The sequence below is a fragment of the Pseudophryne corroboree genome, chromosome 8 (genome assembly GCF_028390025.1).
Source record: "Pseudophryne corroboree isolate aPseCor3 chromosome 8, aPseCor3.hap2, whole genome shotgun sequence".
Classification (NCBI taxonomy): domain Eukaryota; kingdom Metazoa; phylum Chordata; class Amphibia; order Anura; family Myobatrachidae; genus Pseudophryne; species Pseudophryne corroboree.
The window spans coordinates 362,429,181-362,455,280 of record NC_086451.1 but is presented as its reverse complement, the minus strand read 5'-3'; the positions used below and the strand labels follow the sequence as shown (position 1 = coordinate 362,455,280).

The 26,100-nt window shown below is 46.3% G+C and overlaps 1 protein-coding gene across 2 annotated transcripts in view; it reads right to left on the bottom strand.

The window, feature by feature from the left end:
* Positions 1-4,573: 4,573 nt before the first annotated feature.
* Positions 4,574-26,100, bottom strand: part of LOC134949136 (plastin-3) — a 192,663-nt gene continuing 171,136 nt past the window's right edge. Inside the window, exons 12-16 of one of the 2 annotated variants that reach the window (XM_063937544.1) lie at positions 19,949-20,063; positions 19,728-19,855; positions 18,147-18,270; positions 7,625-7,749; positions 4,574-5,829 (exon numbers count right to left, since the gene is read on the bottom strand). In XM_063937544.1, the coding sequence (XP_063793614.1) occupies positions 5,697-5,829; positions 7,625-7,749; positions 18,147-18,270; positions 19,728-19,855; positions 19,949-20,063 (625 nt within the window). In that variant the 3' untranslated portion in view covers positions 4,574-5,696. Of the gene's footprint in view, positions 5,830-7,624; positions 7,750-18,146; positions 18,271-19,727; positions 19,862-19,948; positions 20,064-26,100 lie in introns of both variants that reach the window. The other variant, XM_063937543.1, reaches the window with a different exon arrangement.

The following is a 26,100-nucleotide window of genomic DNA, read 5'->3' as shown; positions in this document are numbered from 1 at the left end:
CAGATCCAGCTGGAAGGGCCTTGCAGAAAACCTTCCGTATTGCAGTGCTTTCCCAGGAGGTGAATACAGAGGTGCACAGATATCCGGGTCGGTCTTAGAACGTCCCGCACCATCGATTGGATCACCAATGCCCTTGCCATCAGATGGAACACCTTCTGTGTTTCCGTGTCCAGTATCATCCCCAAAAACGGAAGCTACCGTGTTTGTTCCAGGTGAGGTTTTGGCAGGTTCAGAATCCACCCGTGATCCTGGAGAAATCTCGTTGACAGGGCAATGCTGTTCAACAACTTTTTCCTGGACGGTGCTTTGATCAGTAAGTCGTCCAGGTACGGTATAATGTTATAATGTGCACTCCCTGCATGCGGAGGAGAAACATCATCTCTGCCATTACCTTAGTGAACACCCTCGGTGCCGTGGAGAGGCCAAATGGCAGGGCCTGGAACTGGTAGTGACAGACCCGAGATAATCCTGATGAGGCAGCCAAACTGGAACATGAAGGTACGTATCCTTGATGTCCAGAAACACCAGGAATTCCCCTTCCTCCAGACCTGAGATCACCACTCTCAGAGACTCAAATCTTCAATTTGAATATACGCAAGTACAGGTTCAGTGACTTGAAGTTTAAAATTGGGCCTTAGCGAACAGTCCGGTTTCGGTACTACAAACAGGTTGCAATAATAACACTTTTTTGTAGGTGCAGAGGGACTGGAACAATGACCTGAGTTTGTACCAGTTTTTGAATTGCTGCCTGTAAAATCAAACTTGCTTCTGGAGAAGCTGGTAAGCCGAATTTGAAGAATCTGATAGGTGGGAGTTCCTAAAACTCCAGCCTGTATCCCTGTGTGAAAAGTGTCTATTACCCAGGGATCCTGGCATGATGTTGCCCAAACGTGACTGAAATAACATAACCGGGCTCCATCCTGCCTGTTTTCCAGGCAGTGCGTTCCACAGTCATGCTGAAGGCTTTGAGGAAGCAGACCCTGAGGCCTGTTCCTGAGAACCTGCAGCTGTGGGTTTTCTGGGTGTACTTCTATTCCCCTTGAATGCGATAGAAGACCCCTTGGATTTGCCTTTAAACTTTACTGTCCGAAAGGACTGCAACATTGGAGCAGTGTAGGTTTTCCTAGCCGTGGTCGCTGTGGAAGGAAGATATGTTGACTTACCCGCCGTAGCCTTGGATATCAATGAATCCAGTTCATCCCCGAACAGAGTCTCGCCCGTGAATGGAATCCGCAGTCCACTGGCGCAGCCACAAGCCCATGCGTGCTGACACTGCCATGGCAGTGTTGCGTGTGTCGAGCAAACCAATTTCTTTTATGGCCTCCACCATAGTGTTTGCAGATTCCTGGATATGCTGCAGGATTAAAAGAATATCGTCCCTGGTTAAGTAATCTATATCATCCAAAAGATTACCTGACCATTTAGCAATTGCCCTAGTGATCCATGCTCAGGCAATAGCAGGTCTCTGGGCTACCCCAGCCAACGTGTATAAAGAATTGAGTGTGGTCTCAATTTTGCGATCAGCTGCAAGTCTCTTCAAAGGAGGGCATTTAATTCCTTTGAAGCGGGGAAAGTAACAGAGGATTTCTTTTTTGTATTAAAATAAGATTCCTCCTCAGCCTCCTCTGTCTTGTCAGGGATATGTAGGACAGTTCTGACAGCCTCAATGAGGTCCTGAACTACCTGTGACAGGATGCCATCCCCGCCACTCTCATCCACTTCACCCTCCTCAGGATCTGACGTATCTGGATCCGTATCATTCTGCGTGATTTGGGCCAGAGTACTTTTATGTGGGCAAATGGCGAGAGCTTGGGGTGCAGGCATGGGAACTGAATCTCTATGTATCAGGTCATCCATAGACTGCCTCAAGAATTGTGTGTCTTTTTCATAATTAGCCAGCTTAGCTGAAATATTTGAAATCATCCCTTTAATGGAAGCCAACCATGGGGTTCAGCCCCCACTGGACTAGGAGTGAACACTATCCTGAGTACAGGGTAGTGAGTCCCCAGGGGATGAGAGACATTCAGCTGTAAAAGAAACACAGTCACTGGACATTGATTGTAAAGGGACACCTACGCACGCACACACACACACACACACACACACACACACACACACACACACACACACACTAGGTGAAAACACAGTATATGTAGGCAGAGTCTCAGAGACACAGTTTAGAGCCAGCCACACAGCGCCCTTTTAGCAGTAGTAATACTTAGCTGGGTCGCAACAAGCAAGCACCGGAGTAGTGCTTAGAATATGCACATTGCACCCCCCCCCCCCACTAAGACCCCCAGTACCGCTGAGAAGACTTGGGATCCAGTAAGAGGAGCTGCACGTCCCTGTGTAGAGCTGTTAGCCTGAGCTGCAGAGGGAAATGGCGCCGGACAGCCACTGGATCTGCTCAGTGGGAAGCCCCACCCCCTATAATGGCGCGCGCGGCTTCCGCATTTTTATCTTCTTTATACTGGCCCTGAGGTATTTTTGTTTGCCAACTAAGTGTAGAAATGCTAGTTAGTAGTATTGGCCAGTGTGGGTATGTAGGGTGGCCCGGCGCACCCCTCACAGCGGGACCCCCCCGCAGTGTGTCCCCTTCTGAGCCTCCCAGGAGCACAGCCTGCACTCAGAGGTGCGCTCCTACCCTAGTGCCGCCATTCCTGCCGGCGACCTGCTAACCGGGACGCAGGCGCTTTACTCACCACTCTTCAATCTTCAGGCTCTGTTAGGGGGTGGCGGTTGCTGCGGGAGGGTACGCTGCACCATGGTGTGGCTTGCGAACTGCTCCCTCAGGAGCTCAGTATCCTGTCAAAAGAGAAACGGGACCATTAACTCTCAGGAAGTTGGGCCGATCTCCCCCTAAGTCCCACGAAGCAGTCAGGCTGTTGCCTAAACAGCCCTGACTGAAACTCTTCAGGAGCTCTCCAAAGCGCGACAGACTCCTCCGGGCACATTTTCTAAACAGAGTCTGGTAGGAGGGGCCTAGAGGGAGGAGTCAGCACCCACTATTCATTTCTTTAAGTGCCCATGGTTTTTAGTGGATCCGTCTGTACCCCATGGTACTAATGTGGACCCCAGTATCATAAAAAGCAAACTAACTTTGTTTAGTAAAATAAAAAAATATTAAAAGGGATTTTGGGATAATTTGAGCTAGTCATGGGGGAAGGGGGGGATGGGCATTTTAAGGAGCTCTGGAGGAATTCCAGACATTTTTACCTTAAAAGAAAGATATTCCCTACCTTTTCACACTGTAAGAGGGTGCACCTAGTAAAATTTCCGCTGAAAAAGCAACGCAAGTTAGGAATTGGATTGCAAATGCAATTTGTGGTAAGAGTTTGCCATGATAACCAATCGTTGCTCCTAACTCGCACCTAATTTGATCCATTACACCAGGGGTGGCTAACCAGTCAGAAGCAAAGAGCTAGAGAAGATCTGTAGTCAAGAGCCACCATCAGGCACCCAAAAATGGGTGCCTCCACAGTGCCAGATACATATATGCCCGCACAGTGCCAGATATGCCCACAGTGCCAGATATGTCCCCCCAGTGCCAGCAGTGCCCCCAGTGCCAGCTACACATGTCCCCCCAGTGCCAGATATGCCCCAGTGCCAGATACACATGTCCCCACAGTGCCAGATACACATGTCCCCACAGTGCCAGATACACATGTCCCCACAGTGCCAGATACACATGTCCCCACAGTGCCAGATACACATGTCCCCACAGTGCCAGCTATGCCCCCACAGTGCCAGCTATGCCCCCAGTGCCGATACACGTCCCCACAGTTCTCCCCCCACCCCACTCTTACTCCTCTTCTCTGCTCACCGTGCTGCTGCTGCTCACTCTCCAGTGGTGGTGTCTCTCTTGAATTAGGCATCGGTCCGTGAGCCAATCAAAGCTCGCGGGGTGGCAGCCAATCAGGAGCCTTAGCTGCCGGTCCGCAAGCTCTGATTGGCTCACGGGCCTGCGCCAAATCAAGAGAGACACCACCGCCGGAGAGGCGTGCGTCTGTCTCGGGGCTGGGAGCAGCGGAGGCCAAGAGCTGACCGAGCCGCATGCAGCAGATGAAAAAGCTGCATGTGTCTCGAGAGCCGCGGGTTGCCACCGCTGCATTACACAGATGTACTGTATATCACTTTATTAAAACCTACAACAATTTGAACTCTTCACTGTATCCCCTGCTTCTTCTATAGAGCCCAGTTTAACCAGCCACTTCCCTCTATCAGTAGATTCCCATAGCACTGTAGTTCAGACATAGATAAGTACTGAATATTCAATATTGCCATTAAAAGATAGTCATGTTACACATTCCCTTGCACTTTAAGCCTCAGCACTTTAGGTTACTGCAGTTCAGATAAATGAAGTATAAATTGCCTTTTATTCTAATGCTCAAATTACAACATCGTAAGCTCTGTTAAGTAACATAAGCAGCAAACAAACAAATCATTTGGGATTACTGTATCAATATTCCTAACAGCCTGGTACTTCCATAATACGATTGCTCATCCGTACAAACTCTTACAAGGAGCCTTTTTACCCGGCTCGGTTTAAGTAACAAAAGATAACCAAGGAACATGCTGAAACATTTTCTTTATTTATATTCTGCTTTGCCACCGTATCATTTTTAAACAGCATAAAACAGCAGCATGATCTTAAAAATCTAGCAAATAGGTTGCCAAAGCTATATAAATATATGTAAATATAGATGTTAATGTAGATGTTAATTCTTTGGCCCTTTTGTTCCGTTTTCCCAGAAGCAAACATATCAAACATACTGCTACGTGCAGTGTATGGTCCCTGGCATGAATGAAACCAGCATTTCCAGATAAAACAGGTTGGTTTTATAGTAAATAGCATTTTAAATAAAAATGGTTACAAAAAAAAAAAAAAAAAAATGTTCATGCAGGCCTTATACAAAAACGAAAAAAAAAAGAAAAAACATCAGAAAAAAAAAAAAAAAGTTGTTTTCTATGGTAATGTTTGAAGCATGAATCAAGATGCAGACAAAAATGCATTCATTTTCCCTATTAAACAAGTAACTGAAGAATAAGTGAGAAGACCAATACTACAACCACAAGGCAGAGATGTGAAAATAATTTCTGTGAAGTAGGGGTGAGATGCATCAAGACTTGGACAGGAATAAAGTACCACCCAATCAGTTTCTAACTGCCTGTTTATCGGCTGTTGGGCACATATATTGGTATAAGTAACACTCGATACCATGTTATTCACCTTAGTGCCAATTTTTTTATGTTTAAACATGTATTTTGAAAAATAGGGTGGCTAGCTGAAATCAGGGCTGTATAATGACTATAGGAGAAAATAAAAAATAAATAAAAAAATCTTGGATGATGTACCTATATTACTGTAGATCCTTTATATGGAGCCTGGAATACAACAAAAAATAATAATAATAATAAAAAAAAAAAAAAAGTAAAAAATTAAAAGTTGCAAATGGTCCATGAATGAATGCATTTTGGAGTCATCCTGAAAGTACAAAGTGGGAAAGAGAGCACTTGTGGCATATACAGCGCTTCTTCCTGAGAATCGGGAGGTTTCTAATGCTGCAAAGCAAACCTGAAAGTCTTGCCACCATCAAAGTTCTTATGCAGGCAGTACCAAAGGCCTCAAACTGCCAGGTATTGCAAGCCATACACCCTATGGTTCTCGTGTTCCTCCACAGTGGAGAGTAGGAAATTTACACCTTTTTCATTCCTCGACCCATCAAACAGGCGAAAACCGTCATAACCATTTTGGGTTTAACTTCCACAAGGTCATCGGGAAGGGCGTATACCCGTGCCCCAATTCGTCTGGCCATAGACACAGCATATCTAAAAGAAACAAGTGGTCAAAAGGGGTTTCGTTGCAGAATGAAGTTTTAAATATTGTTAAACTTGGAATATAGATTAGCAGTAAGGTAGTTTCTGTCCTAAGCACCTTATGTTGTCCTGTGCTCCCAATATAACTAAGGCAGGGTATAGATATATCTGCCAACTTGCAATTGCTCCAACCGAGCGACTAAATTCTGGTAAGATTACACATTTACAGTTCAGCCGCTCGATGTGTCTGCATTGACATCACAACTGTGCAGGCATTTGATTTTGCCCACCTAGTTGAAGTGTCAGGCACCAGTGGTCGGTGGGTGGTCGGTGGGTGGCCGGTATACACAGCCAGATGCACATATACAGATGTAGCCATGTTCATCTTTTCTGTATGCTGCATGGTTTGCCAGGCTGCGACTATTCGTAACCTAACGGAATTAATGGAGTGATCGCCATGCGCGAATAGTCACAGCCTAGTACGCCATGCAGCATATTGCATCATAGAAAAGATGAACATTGCTACATCTGTATTTGCTGATATAACTGGCATTGGCTGCGCTGCAGGGCCGATGCAATATGTTTGTCAACAACGTTGTTCAGACCTATCGCGTGTACACACCCACACATCTGTTTACATATCATCCAGTGTGTAAGCAGCATAAGACATTCAATGAATTACTATTCAGTAGCTGCCACAGACACTGCGCCAATATGGACTAAGGTTTATGGGAGAACTGCTACATTAGCCACCAATGTGTTCATGCACAAATACAGTCCAGTAACATTCAATGCAAATCATACTTTACAGGGTAACAGCTGTGCAAAATATCTAAACCAGGTACTGGAGAAAAGCAGATGGGGGACCGCTGAAGCAGGTACTGCAAAGGAACAGCAACCAGGTTGTACTTTATGGGTAGTAAAGGTTACATAATAAAAGCAAACATCTCACCAACTACTATAAACCTAACAAATACATTACTATTACTGTACCAGTTATTTATATAGCACACACATTCTGCAGCACTTTACAGAGAATATTTGGCTATTCACATCTGTCCCAGCCCCAGAGGAGCTTACAATCTATATACCCTATCACATGTACACATAGACACATTCACACTAGGGTTAATTTTTGTTTGAAGCAAATTAACCTACCAGTATATTTTTGGATTGTGGCAGATAATCGGAGCAAGCGGAAGAAACCCACGCAAGTACAGGGAGAAAATACAAACTCCACACAGTTGGGGCCGTGGTGAGAATCGAAACCATGACCTCAGTGCTGTGAGGCAGTAATGCTAACCATTACATAATCCATACTGCCCCAAGATGCATGCCTGACCCACATAATCTACTAGATTTAGATTTCCTTTATCTACTTCTCTCTTTAAAAAAAAAAGGTGGCAACAATATTGGAAAGATGTTTGTAGTCACTGCTGAGATATAACCAAACAGTCTTGCTCATGGTAGAACAATTCTGTTTTCGGAAGACCATTCATTTTTCCAGATGCTGCTGAACTACATGTACCAGCATGTCACACTAAGGGGTCTATTTACTAAGCCTTGGCTGGAGATATAGTGGACGGCGATAATGCACCAATCACCTCCTAACTGTCATTTTTCAAACACAGCCTGTGACAAGGCAGATAGGAGCTGATTGACTGGTACTTTATCTCCATCCATGGCTTAGTAAATAGACTCCAAAATCTATAAAGAAATGTGGGTGGTGGATGTTGGGGGGGAGGGGGGGATGGGGGCGGGGACCTTCCGGCTCATCACCAAGTGAACAAATTTAAGAAACACTTACTTGGCATTCTCATGTTTGTCTACATCAGAAAGTGTCCCATTCTTTACGAGGTCATAATTAATACTGCCGGGTTGTATGGCATCAATTAGATCCACTACAGGAAGGCTAGTGCTGATCGACTTATCCTGGGTGAGAAAGAGAAGAAAAAATATAATAAATTAGTAGATCTAAAAATACAGGTCCGTTCTAAAAACAGAACCACAAATAAAAAACAAAAAACACCCCACAGGACTGGGGGTGGGTTTCAAAAAGAATTATGAACAGACTTAGGGGTATGTTCAATTAAAGTCGTATCCATTCTGACATGCATTTGTCGGAATGGATCAGGCAGGACCTATTCAATGAACGGCCCTAATCAGACAGACTTTAAAAAAAAGTTGGATTGAGACGGGGGAGAGCAGTGGCTACAGCAGCGTAGCAGGAGGATGAGGCACCGCTGCCAGACCTCACGGCAGCGTCCATCCGCTTGCTGGAGCCGGGAGGATGCTGCAGTGAGCGGCGGCGGGTCCTCATCCTCCTGCTATGCAGCTGTAGCCGCTGGGTTCCTGCTCTCCCGACACCTCCTCTCAGCTCCCTCACCTCCTCAAGCAGACATTTTTTAAAGTCGGATTGAGATTGTCGGAACAGGGGCCAAAACCTGTTGGATTTGGCCCCATTTCTGACAGAAGCACCCAAATCGGCGGCTACTCCGCCGATCCACGTGCTTTCCGACAAGTCGGAATTCCCGACTTGTCGGAAAACTCAGGGGTCTATTAAATAGGTCGGAACCCCTTCCAACCTAAATAAGTCGAAACTGAAATCTTTCCGACAGACGGCAGCTTTCGACTGCAGTTGAATATGCTCCTTAGTTCTTTATTGACATTATGAACAGACTTAGTTCATTTATTGGTACATCCATTCAGAAACTCAATTATTGGTACAACCATTACAGATCATTAGTCCTGTGTATTCCTATGTCCCATTACAGATGTGATTAGCCCTGTGTATTCCTATGTCCCATTAGAGATGTGATTAGCCCTGTGTATTCCTATGTCGTATTACAGATGTGATTAGTCCTACGTATTCCTGTGCAATGCAGGAACTCACTCCTACTGAAAAAGCTGCAACTCCAGTGGAGAGCAAAATACTGTTGATTAGTGTTACTTACGTCATTTGGAAGCACAGTGTAAAGAAAGATGCCAATACATCAAATGTGATCACAAGATGTTAAGAAAAAAAATTATATACAGTGTATGTATATATGTGTATATTATGTGTATATAATTAGTGGGAGTATGGCGCCACAGGTGTATGTGAATAGATTAATTATTAGAGTTATTAAATACTAAAATATAGACACTCCTTTAATAATATAAGGTGGCAGCTAACCCCTAAGTATTCGGCAGGGATAAATTGCCTTTAAATTTAGATATGGGAAGGGAGGGATAGGGTTATCAGCGACAGAGAGTGTCTGGTTAATTTATATAAATATGAAGAATTTACAGGATACATATTATGAAAAAGATAATATATTTATTTATACAGATTAAAAATAATTAAAAATAGGCTGGGCTATAATATGGAGGATATAAGATGTTACTAGAACTAGATAAGAATAAAGCTATTACACTAAACAATAAAAATTCAGTAAAAGCATAAAAACTTCTAAGATAAGAGAATATTGCTTATCTTAAAAACGGAGAGTCAATTGAGGTACACCCAACGCGTTTCGGCCATCAGACTTCATCAATTGACACTCCGTTTTTAAGATAAGCAATATTCTCTTATCTTAGAAGTTTTTATGCTTTTACTGAATTTTTATTGTTTAGTGTAATAGCTTTATTCTTATCTAGTTCTAGTAACATCTTATATCCTCCATATTATAGCCCACCCTATTTTTAATCTGTATAAATAAATATATTGTTATCTTTTTCATAATACGTATCCTGTAAATTCTTCATATTTATATAAATTAACCAGACACTGTCGGTCGCTGATACCCCTATCTCTCTCTCTATGGGGTATATGCAATTGCCGGCGAATTGCCGCAAGAGTCGAAAAACGGTCCGTTTGACAAAAAAAAACATGTCGAATTGGATTCGACAATGCAATACAGTACTTTGACAAAAAAAACGGACGTTTCAGATTCGACTTTTTGCAATTCGACATTTTCTAAATTCGACATGTTTGCAGTGGTAAAAATGCGGCATTTCGACAAAAGTATATTCAATTGAAGAATGTCGATTCGACAACAGTGCTTTGACAGTAATTTCGTCAATTTCATTCCGCCTCACTTTGCTGGCGGAATCTAATAAAAAAAATTTAAAACATGTTTTTATTGTGTTTTTTTTAATGCTAATAGCATATCTATTTATATTAGAAGAGATTAGGTCCATGGTTTGTCTATTTAGGAGCCACAAGTATTATTTATATATTTTTTTAAATAATATATATTTTTTTTACTGACTAAAAATGAGTGAGCATGGTTTTCAGTGGGAAGGGGTGGGAATGGGTTAAAATTTAGAAAAAAAATGCGTGGGGTCCCCCCTCCTAAGCATAACCAGCCTCGGGCTCTTTGAGCCAGTCCTGGTTGTAAAAATACGGGGGGGGGGGGGGGGAAATGACAGGGGATCCCCCGTATTTTTAGAACCAGCACCGGGCTCCACTAGCTGGAGAGATAATGCCACAGCCGGGGGACACTTTTATATCGGTCCCTGCAGCCGTGGCATTAAAACCCCAACTAGTCGTCACCCCTGGCCGGGGTACCCTGGAGGAGTGGGGACCCCTTCAATCAAGGGGTCCGTCCCCCCCAGCCACCCAAGGGCCAGGGATGAAGTGCGAGGCTGTCCCCCCTATCCATGGGCTGCGGATGGGGGGCTGATAGCCTTGTGTAAAATGAAAGAATATTGTTTTTTGCAGAAGAACTACAAGTCCCAGCAAGCCTCCCCCGCAAGCTGGTACTTGGAGAACCACAAGTACCAACATGTGGGGGTAAAACAGGCCCGCTGGTACCTGTAGTTCTACTGCAAAAAAAAATACCCAAATAAAAAACAGGACACAGACACCGTGAAAGTAAAACTTTATTACATACATGCCGACACACATACTTACCTATGTTGACACGATGTTCGGTCCACTTCTCCAAGTAGAATCCACGGGTTACCTGAAAATAAAATGATACTTACCAAAATCCAGTGTAGATCTGTCCTCTTCTTTTTTGTAATCCACGTACTTGGCAAGAAAACAAACTGCATTTACCCGATCTACACGGACTGAAAGGGGTCCCATGTTTACACATGGGACCCCTTTCCCCGAATGCTGAGACCCCCCGTGACTCCTGTCACAGAGGGTCCCTTCAGCCAATCAGGTGGCGCTCCCCGATTGGCTGAAGGGACCCTCTGTGACAGGAGTCACGGGGGGTCTCAGCATTCGGGGAAAGGGGTCCCATGTGTAAACATGGGACCCCTTTCAGTCCGTGTGGATCGGGTAAATGCAGTTTGTTTTTTTGCCAAGTACGTGGATTACAAAAAAAGAACAGGACACTGGATTTAGGCGAGTATAATTTTATTTTCAGGTACCCCGGATTCTACTTGGAGAAGTGGACCGAACATTGTGTCAACATAGGTAAGTATGTGTGTCGGCATGTATGTAATAAAGTTTTACTTTCACGGTGTCTGGGTCCTGTTTCTATTTGGGTATTTTTTTTGCAGTAGAACTACAGGCACAAGCGGGCCCGTTTTACCCCCGCATGCTGGTACTTGTGGTTCTCCAAGTACCAGCTTGCGGGGGAGGCTTGCTGGGACTTGTAGTTCTTCTGCAGAAAACAATATTCTTTCATTTTACACAAGGCTATCAGCCCCCCATCCGCAGCCCATGGATGGGAGGGGGGGGGGGGGGGGAGAGAGAGACAGCCTCGGGCTTCACCCCTGGCCCTTGGGTGGCTGGGGGGGGAACCCTTGATTGAAGGGGTCCCCGCTCCTCCAGGGTACCCCGGCCAGGTGTAACTAGTTGGAGTTTTAATGCCACGGCCGCAGAGACAGATATAAAAGTGTCCCCCGGCTGTGGCATTATCTCTCCAGCTAGTGGAGCCCGGTGCTGGTGTAAAAAATACGGGGGACCCATACGTCTTTTGTCCCCCGTATTTTTGCACCAGGACCGGACGCAGAGCCCGGTGCTGGTTCTAAAAAATAAGAATTTACTTACCGATAATTCTATTTCTCGGAGTCCGTAGTGGATGCTGGGGTTCCTGAAAGGACCATGGGAATAGCGGCTCCGCAGGAGACAGGGCACAAAAAGTAAAGCTTTAGAATCAGGTGGTGTGCACTGGCTCCTCCCCCTATGACCCTCCTCCAAGCCTCAGTTAGATACTGTGCCCGGACGAGCGTACACAATAAGGAAGGATTTATGAATCCCGGGTAAGACTCATACCAGCCACACCAATCACACTGTACAACCTGTGATCTGAACCCAGTTAACAGTATGATAACAGCGGAGCCTCTGAAAAGATGGCTCACAACAATAATAACCCGATTTTTGTAACTATGTACAAGTAATGCAGATAATCCGCACTTGGGATGGGCGCCCAGCATCCACTACGGACTCCGAGAAATAGAATTATCGGTAAGTAAATTCTTATTTTCTCTATCGTCCTAGTGGATGCTGGGGTTCCTGAAAGGACCATGGGGATTATACCAAAGCTCCCAAACGGGCGGGAGAGTGCGGATGACTCTGCAGCACCGAATGAGAGAACTCCAGGTCCTCCTTAGCCAGGGTATCAAATTTGTAGGATTTTACAAACGTGTTTGCCCCTGACTAAATAGCCGCTCGGCAAAGTTGTAAAGCCGAGACCCCTCGGGCAGCCGCCCAAGATGAGCCCACCTTCCTTGTGGAATGGGCATTTACATATTTTGGCTGTGGCAGGCCTGCCACAGAATGTGCAAGCTGAATTGTATTACACATCCAACTAGCAAAAGTCTGCTTAAAAGCAAGAGCACCCAGTTTGTTGGGTGCATACAGGATAACAGCAAGTCAGTTTTCCTGACTCCAGCCGTCCTGGAACCTATATTTTCAGGGCCCTGACCACATCTAGCAACATAGAGTCCTCCAAGTCCCTAGTAGGCGCAAGACACCACAATAAGCTGGTTCAGGTGAAACACTGACACCACCTTAGGGAGAGAACTGGGGACGAGTCCGCAGCTCTGCCCTGTCCGAATGGACAAACAGATATGGGCTTTTTTGAGAAAAAAACCACCAATTTGACACTCGCCTGGTCCAGGCCAGGTCCAAGAGCATGTTCACTTTTCATGTGAGATGCTTCAAATCCACAGATTTGACTGGTTTTAAACCAATGTGTTTTGAGGAATCCCAGAACTACGTTGAGATCCCACAGTGCCACTGGAGGCACAAAAGGGGGTTGTATATGCAATACTCCCTTGACAAACTTCTGGACTTCAGGAACTGAAGCCAATTCTTTCTGGAAGAAAAAATCGACAGGGCCGAAATTTGAACCTTAATGGACCCCAATTTGAGGCCCATAGACACTCCTGTTTGCAAGAAATGCAGGAATCGACCGAGTTGAAATTTCTTCGTGGGGCCTTCCTGGCCTCACACCACGCAACATATTTTCGCCACATGTGGTGATAATGTTGTGCGGTCACCTCCTTTCTGGCTTTGACCAGGGTAGGAATGACCTCTTCCTGAATGCCTTTTCCCTTAGGATCCGGCGTTCCACCGCCATGCCGTCAAACGCAGCTGCGGTAAGTCTTGGAACAGACATGGTACTTGCTGAAACAAGTCCCTTCTTAGCGGCAGAGACCATAAGTCCTCTGTGAGCATCTCTTGAAGTTCCGGGTACCAAGTCCTTCTTGGCCAATCCGGAGCCATGAGTATAGTTCTTACTCCTCTACGTCTTATAATTCTCAGTACCTTAGGTATGAAAAGCAGAGGATGGAACACATACACCGACTGGTACACCCACGGTGTTACCAGAACGTCCACAGCTATTGCCTGAGGGTCTCTTAACCTGGCGCAATACCTGTCCCGTTTTTTGTTCAGACGGAACGCCATCATGTCCACCTTTGGTAATTCCCAACGGTTTACAATTATGTGGAAAACTTCCCCATGAAGTTCCCACTCTGCCGGGTGGAGGTCGTGCCTACTGAGGAAGTCTGCTTCCCAGTTTCCATTCCCGGAATGAAACACTGCTGACAGTGCTATCACATGATTTTCCGCCCAGCGAAAAGTCCTTGCAGTTTTTTTCACTGCCCTCCTGCTTCTTGTGCCGCCCTGTCTATTTACGTGGGCGACTGCCGTGATGTTTTATCCCACTGGATCAATACCGGCTGACCTTGAAGCAGAGGTCTTGCTAAGCTTAGAGCATTATAAATTTACCCTTAGCTATATTTATGTGGAGAAAAATCTCCAGACTTGATCACACTCCCTGGAAATTTTTTTTTTTTTTTTTTTTTCTTGTGTGACTGCTCCCCAGCCTCTCGGGCTGGCCTCCGTGGTCACCAACATCCAAAACTGAATGCCGAATCTGCGGCCCTCTAGAAGATGAGCACTCTGTAACCACCACAGGAGAGACACCCTTGTCCTTGGATATAGGGTTATCCGCTGATGCATCTGAAGATGCGATCCGGACCATTTGTCCAGCAGATCCCACTGAAAAGTTCTTGCATGAAATCTGCCGACTGGAATTGCTTCGAAGGAAGTCACCATTTTTTTACCATGGCCCTTGTGCAATGATGCACTGATTTTAGGAGGTTCCTGACTAGCTCGGATAACTCCCTGGCTTTCTCTTCCGGGAGAAACACCTTTTTCTGGACTGTGTCCAGAATCATCCCTAAGCACAGGAGACTTGTTGTCGGGATCAGCTGCGATTTTGGAATCTTTAGAATCCACCCCTGCTGTTGTAACAGTATCCGAGATAGTGCTACTCCGACCTCCAACTGTTCCCTGGACTTTGCCCTTATCAGGAGATCGTCCAAGTAAGGGATAATTAAGACGCCTTTTCTTCGAAGAAGAACCATCATTTCGGCCATTACCTTGGTAAAGACCCGGGGTGCCGTAGACAATCCAAACGGCAGCGTCTGAAACTGATAGTGACAGTTCTGTACCACGAACCTGAGGTACCCTTAGTGAAAAGGGCAAATTTGGGACATGGAGGTAAGCATCCCTGATGTCTCGGGACACCAGATAGTCCCCTTCTTCCCGGTTCGTTATCACTGCTCTGAGTGACTCCATCTTGATTTGAACCTTTGTAAGTGTTCAAATTTTTTTAGATTTAGAATAGGTCTCACCTAGCCTTCTGGCTTCAGTACCACAATATAGTGTGGAATAATACCCCTTTTCTTGTTGTAGGAGGGGTAATTTAATTATCACCTGCTGGGAATACAGCTCGTGAATTTTTTTCCATACTGCCTCCTTGTCGGAGGGAGACCTTGGTAAAGCAGCCTTCAGGAGCCTGCGCAGGGGAAACGTCTCGACATTCCAAACTGTACCCCTGGGATACTACTTGTAGGATCCAGGGGTCCTGTACGGTCTCAGCGTCATGCTGAGAGCTTGTCAGAAGCGGTGGAACGCTTCTGTTCCTGGGAATGGGCTGCCTGCTGCAGTCTTCTTCCCTTTCCTCTATCCCTGGGCAGATATGACTCTTATAGGGACGAAAGGACTGAAGCTGAAAAGACGGTGTCTTTTTCTGCAGAGATGTGACTTAGGGTAAAAACGGTGGATTTTCCAGCAGTTGCCGTGGCCACCAGGTCCGATGGACCGACCCCAAATAACTCCTCTTCCTTTATACGGCAATACACCTTTGTGCCGTTTGGAATCTGCATCACCTGACCACTGTCGTGTCCATAAACATCTTCTGGCAGATATGGACATCGCACTTACTCTTGATGCCAGAGTGCAAATATCCCTCTGTGCATCTCGCATATATAGAAATACATCCTTTAAATGCTCTATAGTCAATAAAATACTGTCCCTGTCAAGGGTATCAATATTTTTAGTCAGGGAATCCGACCAAGCCACCCCAGCTCTGCACATCCAGGCTGAGGCGATCGCTGGTCGCAGTATAACACCAGTATGTGTGTATATACTTTTTATGATATTTTTCCAGCCTCCTGTCAGCTGGCTCCTTGAGGACGGCCCTATCTATAGACGGTACCGCCACTTGTTCTGATAAGCGTGTGAGCGCCTTATCCACCCTAAGGGGTGTTTCCCAACTCGCCCTAACTTCTGGCGGGAAAGGGTATACCGCCCATATTTTCTATCGGGGGGAACCCACGCATCATCACACACTTCATTTAATTTATCTGATTCAGGAAAAACTACGGTAGTTTTTTCACATCCCACATAATACCCTCTTTTGTGGTACTTGTAGTATCAGAAATATGTAACACCTCCTTCATTGCCCTTAACGTGTGGCCCTAATAAGGAATACGTTTGTTTATTCACCGTCGACACTGGATTCAGTGTCCCTGTCTGTGTCTGTGTCGACCGACTAAAGTAAACGGGCGTTTTAAAACCCCTGACGGTGTGTTTGAGACGTCTGGACCGGTACTAATTGTTTGTCGGCCGTCTCATGTCGTCAACCGACCTTGGCGCGTGTTGACATTATCACGTAATTCCCTAAATAAGCCATCCATTCCGGTGTCGACTCCCTAGAGAGTGACATCACCATTACAGGCAATTGCTCCGCCTCCTCACCAACATCGTCCTCATACATGTCGACACACACGTACCGACACACAGCACACACACAGGGAATGCTCTGATAGAGGACAGGACCCACTAGCCCTTTGGAGAGACAGAGGGAGAGTTTGCCAGCACACACCAAAAACGCTATAATTATATAGGGACAACCTTATATAAGTGTTTTCCCTTATAGCATCTTTTTTATATATTTCTAACGCCAAATTAGTGCCCCCCCTCTCTGTTTTAACCCTGTTTCTGTAGTGCAGTGCAGGGGAGAGCCTGGGAGCCTTCCCTCCAGCCTTTCTGTGAGGGAAAATGGCGCTGTGTGCTGAGGAGATAGGCCCCGCCCCTTTTTCGGCGGCCTCGTCTCCCGCTCTTAACGGATTCTGGCAGGGGTTAAATATCTCCATATAGCCCCCGGAGGCTATATGTGAGGTATTTTTAGCCAAAAAAGGTTTTCATTTGCCTCCCAGGGCACCCCCCTCCCAGCGCCCTGCACCCTCAGTGACTGCCGTGTGAAGTGTGCTGAGAGGAAAATGGCGCACAGCTGCAGTGCTGTGCGCTACCTTAAGAAGACTGAGGAGTCTTCTGCCGCCGATTCTGGACCTCTTCTCGTTTCAGCATCTGCAAGGGGGCCGGCGGCGAGGCTCCGGTGACCATCCAGGCTGTACCTGTGATCGTCCCTCTGGAGCTAATGTCCAGTAGCCAAGAAGCCAATCCATCCTGCACGCAGGTGAGTTCACTTCTTCTCCCCTAAGTCCCTCGTTGCAGTGATCCTGTTGCCAGCAGGACTCACTGTAAAATAAAAAACCTAAGCTAAACTTTTCTAAGCAGCTCTTTAGGAGAGCCACCTAGATTGCACCCTTCTCGGCCGGGCACAAAAATCTAACTGAGGCTTGGAGGAGGGTCATAGGGGGAGGAGCCAGTGCACACCACCTGATCCTAAAGCTTTACTTTTTGTGCCCTGTCTCCTGCGGAGCCGCTATTCCCATGGTCCTTTCAGGAACCCCAGCATCCACTAGGACGATAGAGAAATACAGGGGATCCCATGTCAATTTTTTCCCCGTATTTTTACAACCAGGACCGGCTCAAAGAGCCAGAGGCTGGTTATGCTAGGAGGGGGAACCCCACGCAATTTTTTTCACGGATTTTTAACCATTTTTGTACCGTCGGAAAAGTCGAATCCAGGACGCACAAAATCCGTCAATTGGTCCGTTTTTTTGACAGCGGGACTGTCTAATCCGTTTTTTATTGAATATGTCGAATTCCGGCGCCAATTGCATATCTCTCTCTTATATATATATATATATATATATATATATATATATATATATATATATATATATATATATATATATATATATATATATATATATATATATATATATATTTATTCCCCACGGACCGGCACTCCCTCCTCCGTTTGCTACAATGGCTCCGGTGCCCTCCAAGAAAATCCTCAAACAATGAAAAAGAGGCGGCACTCGGAGACTTAAAAGTTCAAATAGTGTATTCAGCAAAACAACCTGCTGAATACACTATTTGAACTTTTAAGTCTCCGAGTGCCGCCTCTTTTTCATTGTTATATATATATATATATATATTTATTATTATTATTTTTTTTAATAGGCTCATTTACCTAAATTTTCTGATATACATCTACTCTAATTAAGAGTCTTGGAAGGAATTGCGTTTTCTGTGGAGGACTTCTCCCCATTCCACAACATGAGCCCCAGTGGATATGATAGAGTAGGAGGTTGGAAAGTAATGAACTTTAATAAAGATATTTCTCATATGCTAGATTTATGGAAAGTAGTATACAGTCACACACAGGAAAAAGTAATACCTTAAAGCTCTGAATGGAAGAGGTCTTGCCAGCTTCAGCCAAGGTTCTGTTTACCCAGTTGACAATGATGTCGTCATTTGCCTTCTCTCCATCTCCGAGATCCGCCAGCACATTAAGTGTATATCTGCGACCGAATGGTGTGTGTTAGATTTAGAGATTAGCAAAACAGACAGTTTCACTTTCTGAAACAAACATTGGGGCAGGGCCGGATCTAGGGGGGGGGGCGCGAAGGGGGCGACCGCCCCCCCTAACACAGTAATAGCCACGCCCACTTTTGAGCAGAAGAGATCTCTCCGGGGAGAGCCTGAGGCAGAACGATGTGCTGCAGCTTATACCACAGCAGCACAGAAGAGCCAGGAGAGCAAGGGTTACAGAGCATTTGCCCCTCACTTGCTGGTGTGTGGGTACTAGGACTAATAAATACAATTACCCCATAGCACAGTCACATGTACATAGAACAATCACAAAGCTCTATCTCGGTCTCACTCAAAAAGTTCAGTCAGAATTAAGAGAGGAGGAGTTAGGATTGCAGATGGGAGGAGTTGGGACTGTAGAGGGAGGAGTCAAGATTAAACAGTAAACCGCCCCCCTAAAGAAAAGTCTAGATCCATCCCTGCATTGGGGTATATTCAAAGAGTCGGATCCACTCAGACATGCATTTATAGGAATGGATCCGACAAGCCCTATTCAATAGAGTGGCCAAATCAGACTGCCGAATTTGGCCGGCATCCATGCAGCTGCTGTCAGCAGCTCCCCGTGTGTGAGATCACAGGGAGCTGCTGGAGGGAGCCACACATCACAGCACTCAGCCGTGTATCCCAGTGCCAGCAGGGGAGAGCTGCAGGGGGGATGCCCGTCAGGTAACGGCATGCCCTGCTGCCCCTAGCCCGCCTCACCGCACCCCCCATCTCCTCACCTCAATCAGACTTTTTTAAAGTCGTATTGAGATTGTCGGAAACTGGGCCAAAACCTGTCGGATTTGGCCCCATTTCCGACAGAAGTACGCGGATCGGCAACTATTCCGCCGATCCACATGTTTTTCAACAAGTCAGGAATTCCAGACTTGTCGGGGAAAAAACAGCCCATATTGAATATGTCGGAACCCCTTCCGACCGAAATCTGACGGAAGCTGCTGGCTGGTGCAGAGTAGTGTTTGTCCCTTTTGATGTTAGAAGGCCATACAATGAGATCCCTGTAGCCTGCCTGGTTCTTATCACTGTACTAGAGTATGTACATAATTCCTTCTGCGTCTCTGCCCTGTTCCTTCCCCAGTCTCCAATTCTAGATAAAGCCATATCTACATTCAGGCTAAGAAGAAACTCCACTGAGAAAACGCTCTTATCCTTATATTATACAACTGAATAACCTTAGTTGCTCTGATAGTGCCTCCTGCTCCTGAACAGGTGACAATATAAAACTCTATTTGCAGTACCTGGCATTCAGGGGTAGTACATTTCCCCTTCGAGGATTAATAGTTGTATTCCAGTTCTAATATATACATTAATGTGTCTGAGACCAGCTAGATACTAGTGAGATTTCTTTTCTCCTTCTACAGTATCAATATTTATCATCAAGACTCACCTTCTCATGAGTTGCCAGACGACTGCTAGGGTCAGGGTTTGATTTCCATCATTCAGGTCCAGCCCTCCGATGCCCACTAGGGAGAACTTTGCAGAATGTTTCCCTAAGTCCACTGCATAGTTACAGTTCTCCAGCTGGAAGAACAGAGAAAATGTTATATAAGTACTGCCAGTCCCATATCTCAGTCTATGAATATTTACCAAGCATTCAGTTTAACTTACCTTTTTCATGTTCGCTCCAAGTTTAGGATATGGGGGCTTGTTCACTTTGTTCCAGTCAACAGGTACTTTAATCTTTTCATATAATTGTAAGATTACTAGAGAATCTTGTAGGTCGCTGAATTAAAAAAAAAAAAAAAAAAATTATTGCAACTTGTGCAAATCGCGTCAGTGTCCTCAAAAATGTGCCTGGAACTAGACTAGTTGGCTCCTTCAGCACATAATGGACACTTGAATCCAGGTTATGCTAAATCTATGTTAAGAACAGGGGTAGAGTATTATTAAGAAAATAAGAATTTACTTACCGATAATTCTATTTCTCGTAGTCCGTAGTGGATGCTGGGGACTCCGTCAGGACCATGGGGAATAGCGGCTCCGCAGGAGACAGGGCACAAAATTAAAAGTTTGACCACTAGGTGGTGTGCACTGGCTCCTCCCCCTATGACCCTCCTCCAAGCCTCAGTTAGGATACTGTGCCCGGACGAGAGTACACAATAAGGAAGGATTTTGAATCCCGGGTAAGACTCATACCAGCCACACCAATCACACTGTACAACTTGAGATCTGAACCCAGTTAACAGCATGATAACAGAGGAGCCTCTGAAAAGATGGCTTCCAACAATAATAACCCGATTTTTGTAACAATAACTATGTACAAGTATTGCAGACAATCCGCACTTGGGATGGGCGCCCAGCATCCACTACGGACTACGAGAAATAGAATTATCGGTAAGTAAATTCTTATTTTCTCTGACGTCCTAAGTGGATGCTGGGGACTCCGTCAGGACCATGGGGATTATACCAAAGCTCCCAAACGGGCGGGAGAGTGCGGATGACTCTGCAGCACCGAATGAGAGAACTCCAGGTCCTCCTTAGCCAGGGTATCAAATTTGTAGAATTTTACAAACGTGTTCTCCCCTGACCACTTAGCTGCTCGGCAGCGTTGTAATGCCGAGACCCCTCGGGCAGCCGCCCAAGGTGAGCCCACCTTCCTTGTGGAGTGGGCATTTACAGATTTTGGCTGTGGCAGGCCTGCCACAGAATGCGCAAGTTGAATTGTACTACAAATCCAACGAGCAATCGTCTGCTTAGACGCAGGAACACCCAGCTTGTTGGGTGCATACAGTATAAACAGCGAGTCAGCCTTTCTGACTCCAGCCGTCCTTTAAATATATATATATATATTTTTAAGGCTCTGACAACGTCGAACAACTTGGAGTCCTCCAAGTCGCTAGAAGCCGCAGGCACCACAATAGGTTGGTTCAGGTGAAACGCTGATACCACCTTAGGGAGAAACTGAGGACGCGTCCGCAGTTCTGCCCTGTCCCAATGGAAAATCAGATATGGGCTTTTGTACGATAAAGCCGCCAATTCTTACACTCTCCTGGCCGAAGCCAGGGCCAGTAGCATGGTCACTTTCCATGTAAGATATTTCAAATCCACCGATTTGAGTGGCTCAAACCAATGGGATTTGAGAAATCCCAAAACTACATTGAGATCCCACGGTGCCACTGGAGGCACAACCGGGCTGTATATGTAGTACTCCTTTGACAAAAGCTTGGACTTCAGGAACTGAAGCCAATTCTTTCTGGAAGAAAATCGACAGGGCCGAAATTTGAACCTTAATGGACCCCAATTTGAGGCCCATAGACAATCCTGTTTGCAGGAAATGTAGGAATCGACCCAGTTGAAATTCCTCCGTCGGAGCCCTCTCCTTCAGGATCCGGCGTTCAACCGCCATGCCGTCAAACGCAGCCGCGGTAAGTCTAGAGGTAGAGTGCACGGATCCTCCGTGCGCATCTCTTGAAGTTCCGGGTACCAAGTCCTTCTTGGCCAATCCGGAGCCACGAGTATCGTTCTTACTCCCCTTCCCCTTATAATTCTCAGTACCTTGGGTATGAGAGGCAGAGGGGGGGAACACATACATTGACTGGTACACCCATGGTGTTACCAATGCGTCCCCATCTATTGTCTGAGGGTCTCTTGACCCGGCGCAATACCTGTCCAGTTTTTTGTTGAGGCGGGACGCCATCATGTCCACCTTTGGTTTTTCCCAACGGTTCACAATCATGTGGAAGACTTCTGGGTGAAGTCCCCACTCTCCCGGGTGGTGATCGTGTCTGCTGAGGAAGTCTGCTTCCCAGTTGTCCACTCCCGGAATGAACACTGCTGACAGTGCTATCACATGATTTTCTGCCCAGTGAAAAATCCTTGCAGCTTCTGCCATTGCCCTCCTGCTTCTTGTGTCGCCCTGTCTGTTTACGTGGGCGACTGCCGTGGTGTTGTCCTACTGGATCAACACCGGCTGACCCTGAAGCAGAGGTCTTGCCAGGCTTAGAGCATTGTAAATTGCCCTTAGCTCCAGTATATTTATGTGAAGTGAAGTCTCCAGGCTTGACCACACTCCCTGGAAATTTCTTCCGTGTGTGACTGCTCCCCAGCCTCTCAGGCTGGCATTCGTGGTCACCAGGACCCAGTCCTGAATGCCGAATCTGCGGCCCTCCAAAAAGGTGAGCACTCTGCAACCACCACAGAAGAGACCCCCTTGTCCTTGGAGACGGGGCTATCCGCTGATGCATCTGAAGATGCGATCCGGACCATTTGTCCAGCAGATCCCACTGAAAGGTTCTTGCGTGGAATCTGCCGAATGGAATCGCTTCGTAAGAAGCCATCATTTACCCAGGACTCTTGTGCATTGATGCACTGACACTTTTCTTGGTTTTAGGAGGTTCCTGACTAGCTCGGATAACTCCCTGGCTTTCTCCTCCGGGAGAAAAACCTTTTTCTGAACTGTGTCCAGAATCATCCCTAGGAACAGCAGACGTGTTGTCGGGATCAGCTGGGATTTTGGAATATTTAGAATCCACCCGTGCTGTTGTAGCACTACTTGGTATAGTGCTACTGCGACCTCTAACTGTTCTCTGGATCTTGCCCTTATCAGGAGAACGTTCAAGTAAGGGATAATTAATACGCCTTTTCTTTGAAGTAGAATCATCATTTCAGCCTTTACCTTGGTAAAGACCCGGGGTGCCGTGGACAATCCAAACGGCAACGTCTGAAACTGATAGTGACAGTTTTGTACCACGAACCTGAGGTACCCTTGGTGTGAAGGGCAAATTGGGACATGGAGGTAAGCATCCTTGATGTCCCAGGACACCATAAAGTCCCCTTCTTCCAGATTCGCTATCACTGCTCTGAGTGATTTCATCTTGAACTTGAACCTTTGTATGTAAGTGTTCAAAAGATTTCAGACTTAGAATAGGTCTCACCGAGCCGTCCGGCTTCGGTACCACAAACAGCGTGGAATAATACCCCTTTCCTTGTTGTAGTAGGGGTACCTTGACTATTACTTGCTGGGAATACAGCTTGTGAATAGCTTCCAACACCGTCTCCCTGTCGGAGGGAGATGTTGGTAAAGCAGACTTCAGGAATCTGCGAGGAAGAGACGTCTCGAATTCCAATCTGTACCCCTGTGATACTACCTGCAGGATCCAGGGGTCGACTTGCGAGTGAGCCCACTGCGCGCTGAAATTCTTGAGACGACCCCCCCACCGGACCTGAGTCCGCTTGTAGGGCCCCAGCGACATGCTGAGGACTTTTCAGAAGCGGGGGAAGGCTTCTGCTCCTGGGAAGGAGCTGCTTGCTGCAGTCTCTTACCCTTTCCTTTGCCTCGGGCAGATATGAATGGCCTTTTGCCCGCTTGTTCTTATGAGAACGAAAGGACTGAGGCTGAAAAGACGGTGACCTGAGGTGGGAGGTGACCTGAGGTAAAAAAGGTGGATTTTCCGGCTGTTGCCGTGGCCACCAAGTCCGATAGACCGACCCCAAATAATTCCTCCCCTTTATACGGCAAACTTCCATATGCCGCTTGGAATCCGCATCACCTGACCACTGTCGCGTCCATAAACTTCTTCTGGCAGAAATGGACAGCGCACTTACCCTTGATGCCAGAGTGCCAATATCCCTCTGTGCATCTCGCATATAAAGAAAATGCATCCTTTAAATGCTCTATAGTCAATAAAATATTGTCGCTATTCAGGGTATCAATATTTCCAGTCAGAGATTCCGACCAAACCCCCCCAGCACTGCACATCCATGCTGGGGCGATTGCTGGTCACAGTATAACATCAGTATGTGTGTATATACTTTTTAGAGTATTTTCCAGCCTCCTATCAGCTGGATCTTTGAGGGCGGCCGTATCAGGAGACGGTAACGCCACTTGTTTTGATAAGCGTGTGAGCACCTTATCTACCCTAGGGGGTGTTTCCCAGCGCGCCCTAACCTCTGGCGGGAAAGGGTATAATGCCAATAACTTCTTTGAAATTAGCAACTTCCTATCGGGGGTAACCCACGCTTCATCACACACTTCAATCAATTTATCTGATTCAGGAAAAACTACAGGTAGTTTTTTTTTCACACCCCACATAATACCCATTTTTGTGGTACTTGTAGTATCAGAAATATGTAACGCCTCCTTCATTGCCCTGATTATGTAACGTGTGGCCCTACTGGAAAATACGTTTGTTTCTTCACCGTCGACACTGGAGTCAGAGTCCGTGTCTGTGTCTATGTCTATGTCGACCGACTGAGGTAATGGGCGTTTTAAAGCCCCTGACGGTGTTTGAGACGCCTGGACAGGTACTAATTGGTTTGCCGGCCGTCTCATATCGTCAACCGACCTTGTAGCGTGTTGACACTATCACGTAATTCCATAAATAAAGCCATCCATTCCGGTGTCGACTCCCTAGGGGGTGACATCCCATTACAGGCAATTGCTCCGCCTCCACTAACATCGTCCTCATACCTGTCGACACACACGTACCGACACACAGCACACACACAGGGAATGCTCTGATAGAGGACAGGACCCCACTAGCCCTTTGGGGAGACAGAGGGAGAGTTTGCCAGCACACACCAAGGCGCTATAATTATACAGGGACAACCTTATAGTAAGTGTTTTCCCTTATAGCAGCTTAATATATATTAATATCGCCAAAATATGCCCCCCCTCTCTGTTTTAACCCTGTTTCTGTAGTGCAGTGCAGGGGAGAGCCTGGGAGCCTTCCCACCAGCGGATCTGTGTGGGAAAAATGGCGCTGTATGCTGAGGAGATAGGCCCCGCCCCCTTCACGGCGGGCTCTTCTCCCGGTTTTTTCTGTAATCCTGGCAGGGGTTAAATACATCCATATAGCCCAGGGGCTATATGTGATGTATTTTTAGCCAGTAAAGGTAATTACATTGCTGCCCAGGGCGCCCCCCCCCAGCGCCCTGCACCCTCAGTGACCGCATTGTGAAGTGTGCTGAGAGCAATGGCGCACAGCTGCAGTGCTGTGCGCTACCTTAAGAAGACTGGGACGTCTTCAGCCGCCGATTTCTGGACCTCTTCTCTCTTCAGCATCTGTAAGGGGGCCGGCGGCGCGGCTCCGGTGACCCATCCAGGCTGTACCTGTGATCGTCCCTCTGGAGCTAGTGTCCAGTAGCCTAAGAAGCCAATCCATCCTGCACGCAGGTGAGTTCGCTTCTTCTCCCCTTAGTCCCGCGTTGCAGTGAGCCTGTTGCCAGCAGGACTCACTGAAAATAAAAAACCTAACAAACTTTTATTCTAAGCAGCTCTTTAGGAGAGCCACCTAGATTGCACCCTTCTCGGCCGGGCACAAAAACCTAACTGAGGCTTGGAGGAGGGTCATAGGGGGAGGAGCCAGTGCACACCACCTAGTGGTCAAACTTTTAATTTTGTGCCCTGTCTCCTGCGGAGCCGCTATTCCCCATGGTCCTGACGGAGTCCCCAGCATCCACTTAGGACGTCAGAGAAAATAGAAGTATAGAGTTGCTTATAAGCCTATGATACCTTATATGAACTATATATAATTGTTATGGGTTTTTTTAGCTAAATTACTGGGCTATATAATTTTGGAAATGATCATGCAGCAATAAATATTGCCTTTAGTTTTGAAAGGTACTGAAATACAAGAGTCCTACCTGACCAAAAAGAAGAACATATATTTTCTGTTTAACAAACATGCCACAAAAAACGGTGAAAATGGGGTCTAGTGCTAGAGGTACAACGCCACTGGCTGCCTACATATGGATGGTCTGTGGGATATCGATTTCAAAGTCCTGGATAGAGATTGCATGCACCGTATTTGGCGTACCTA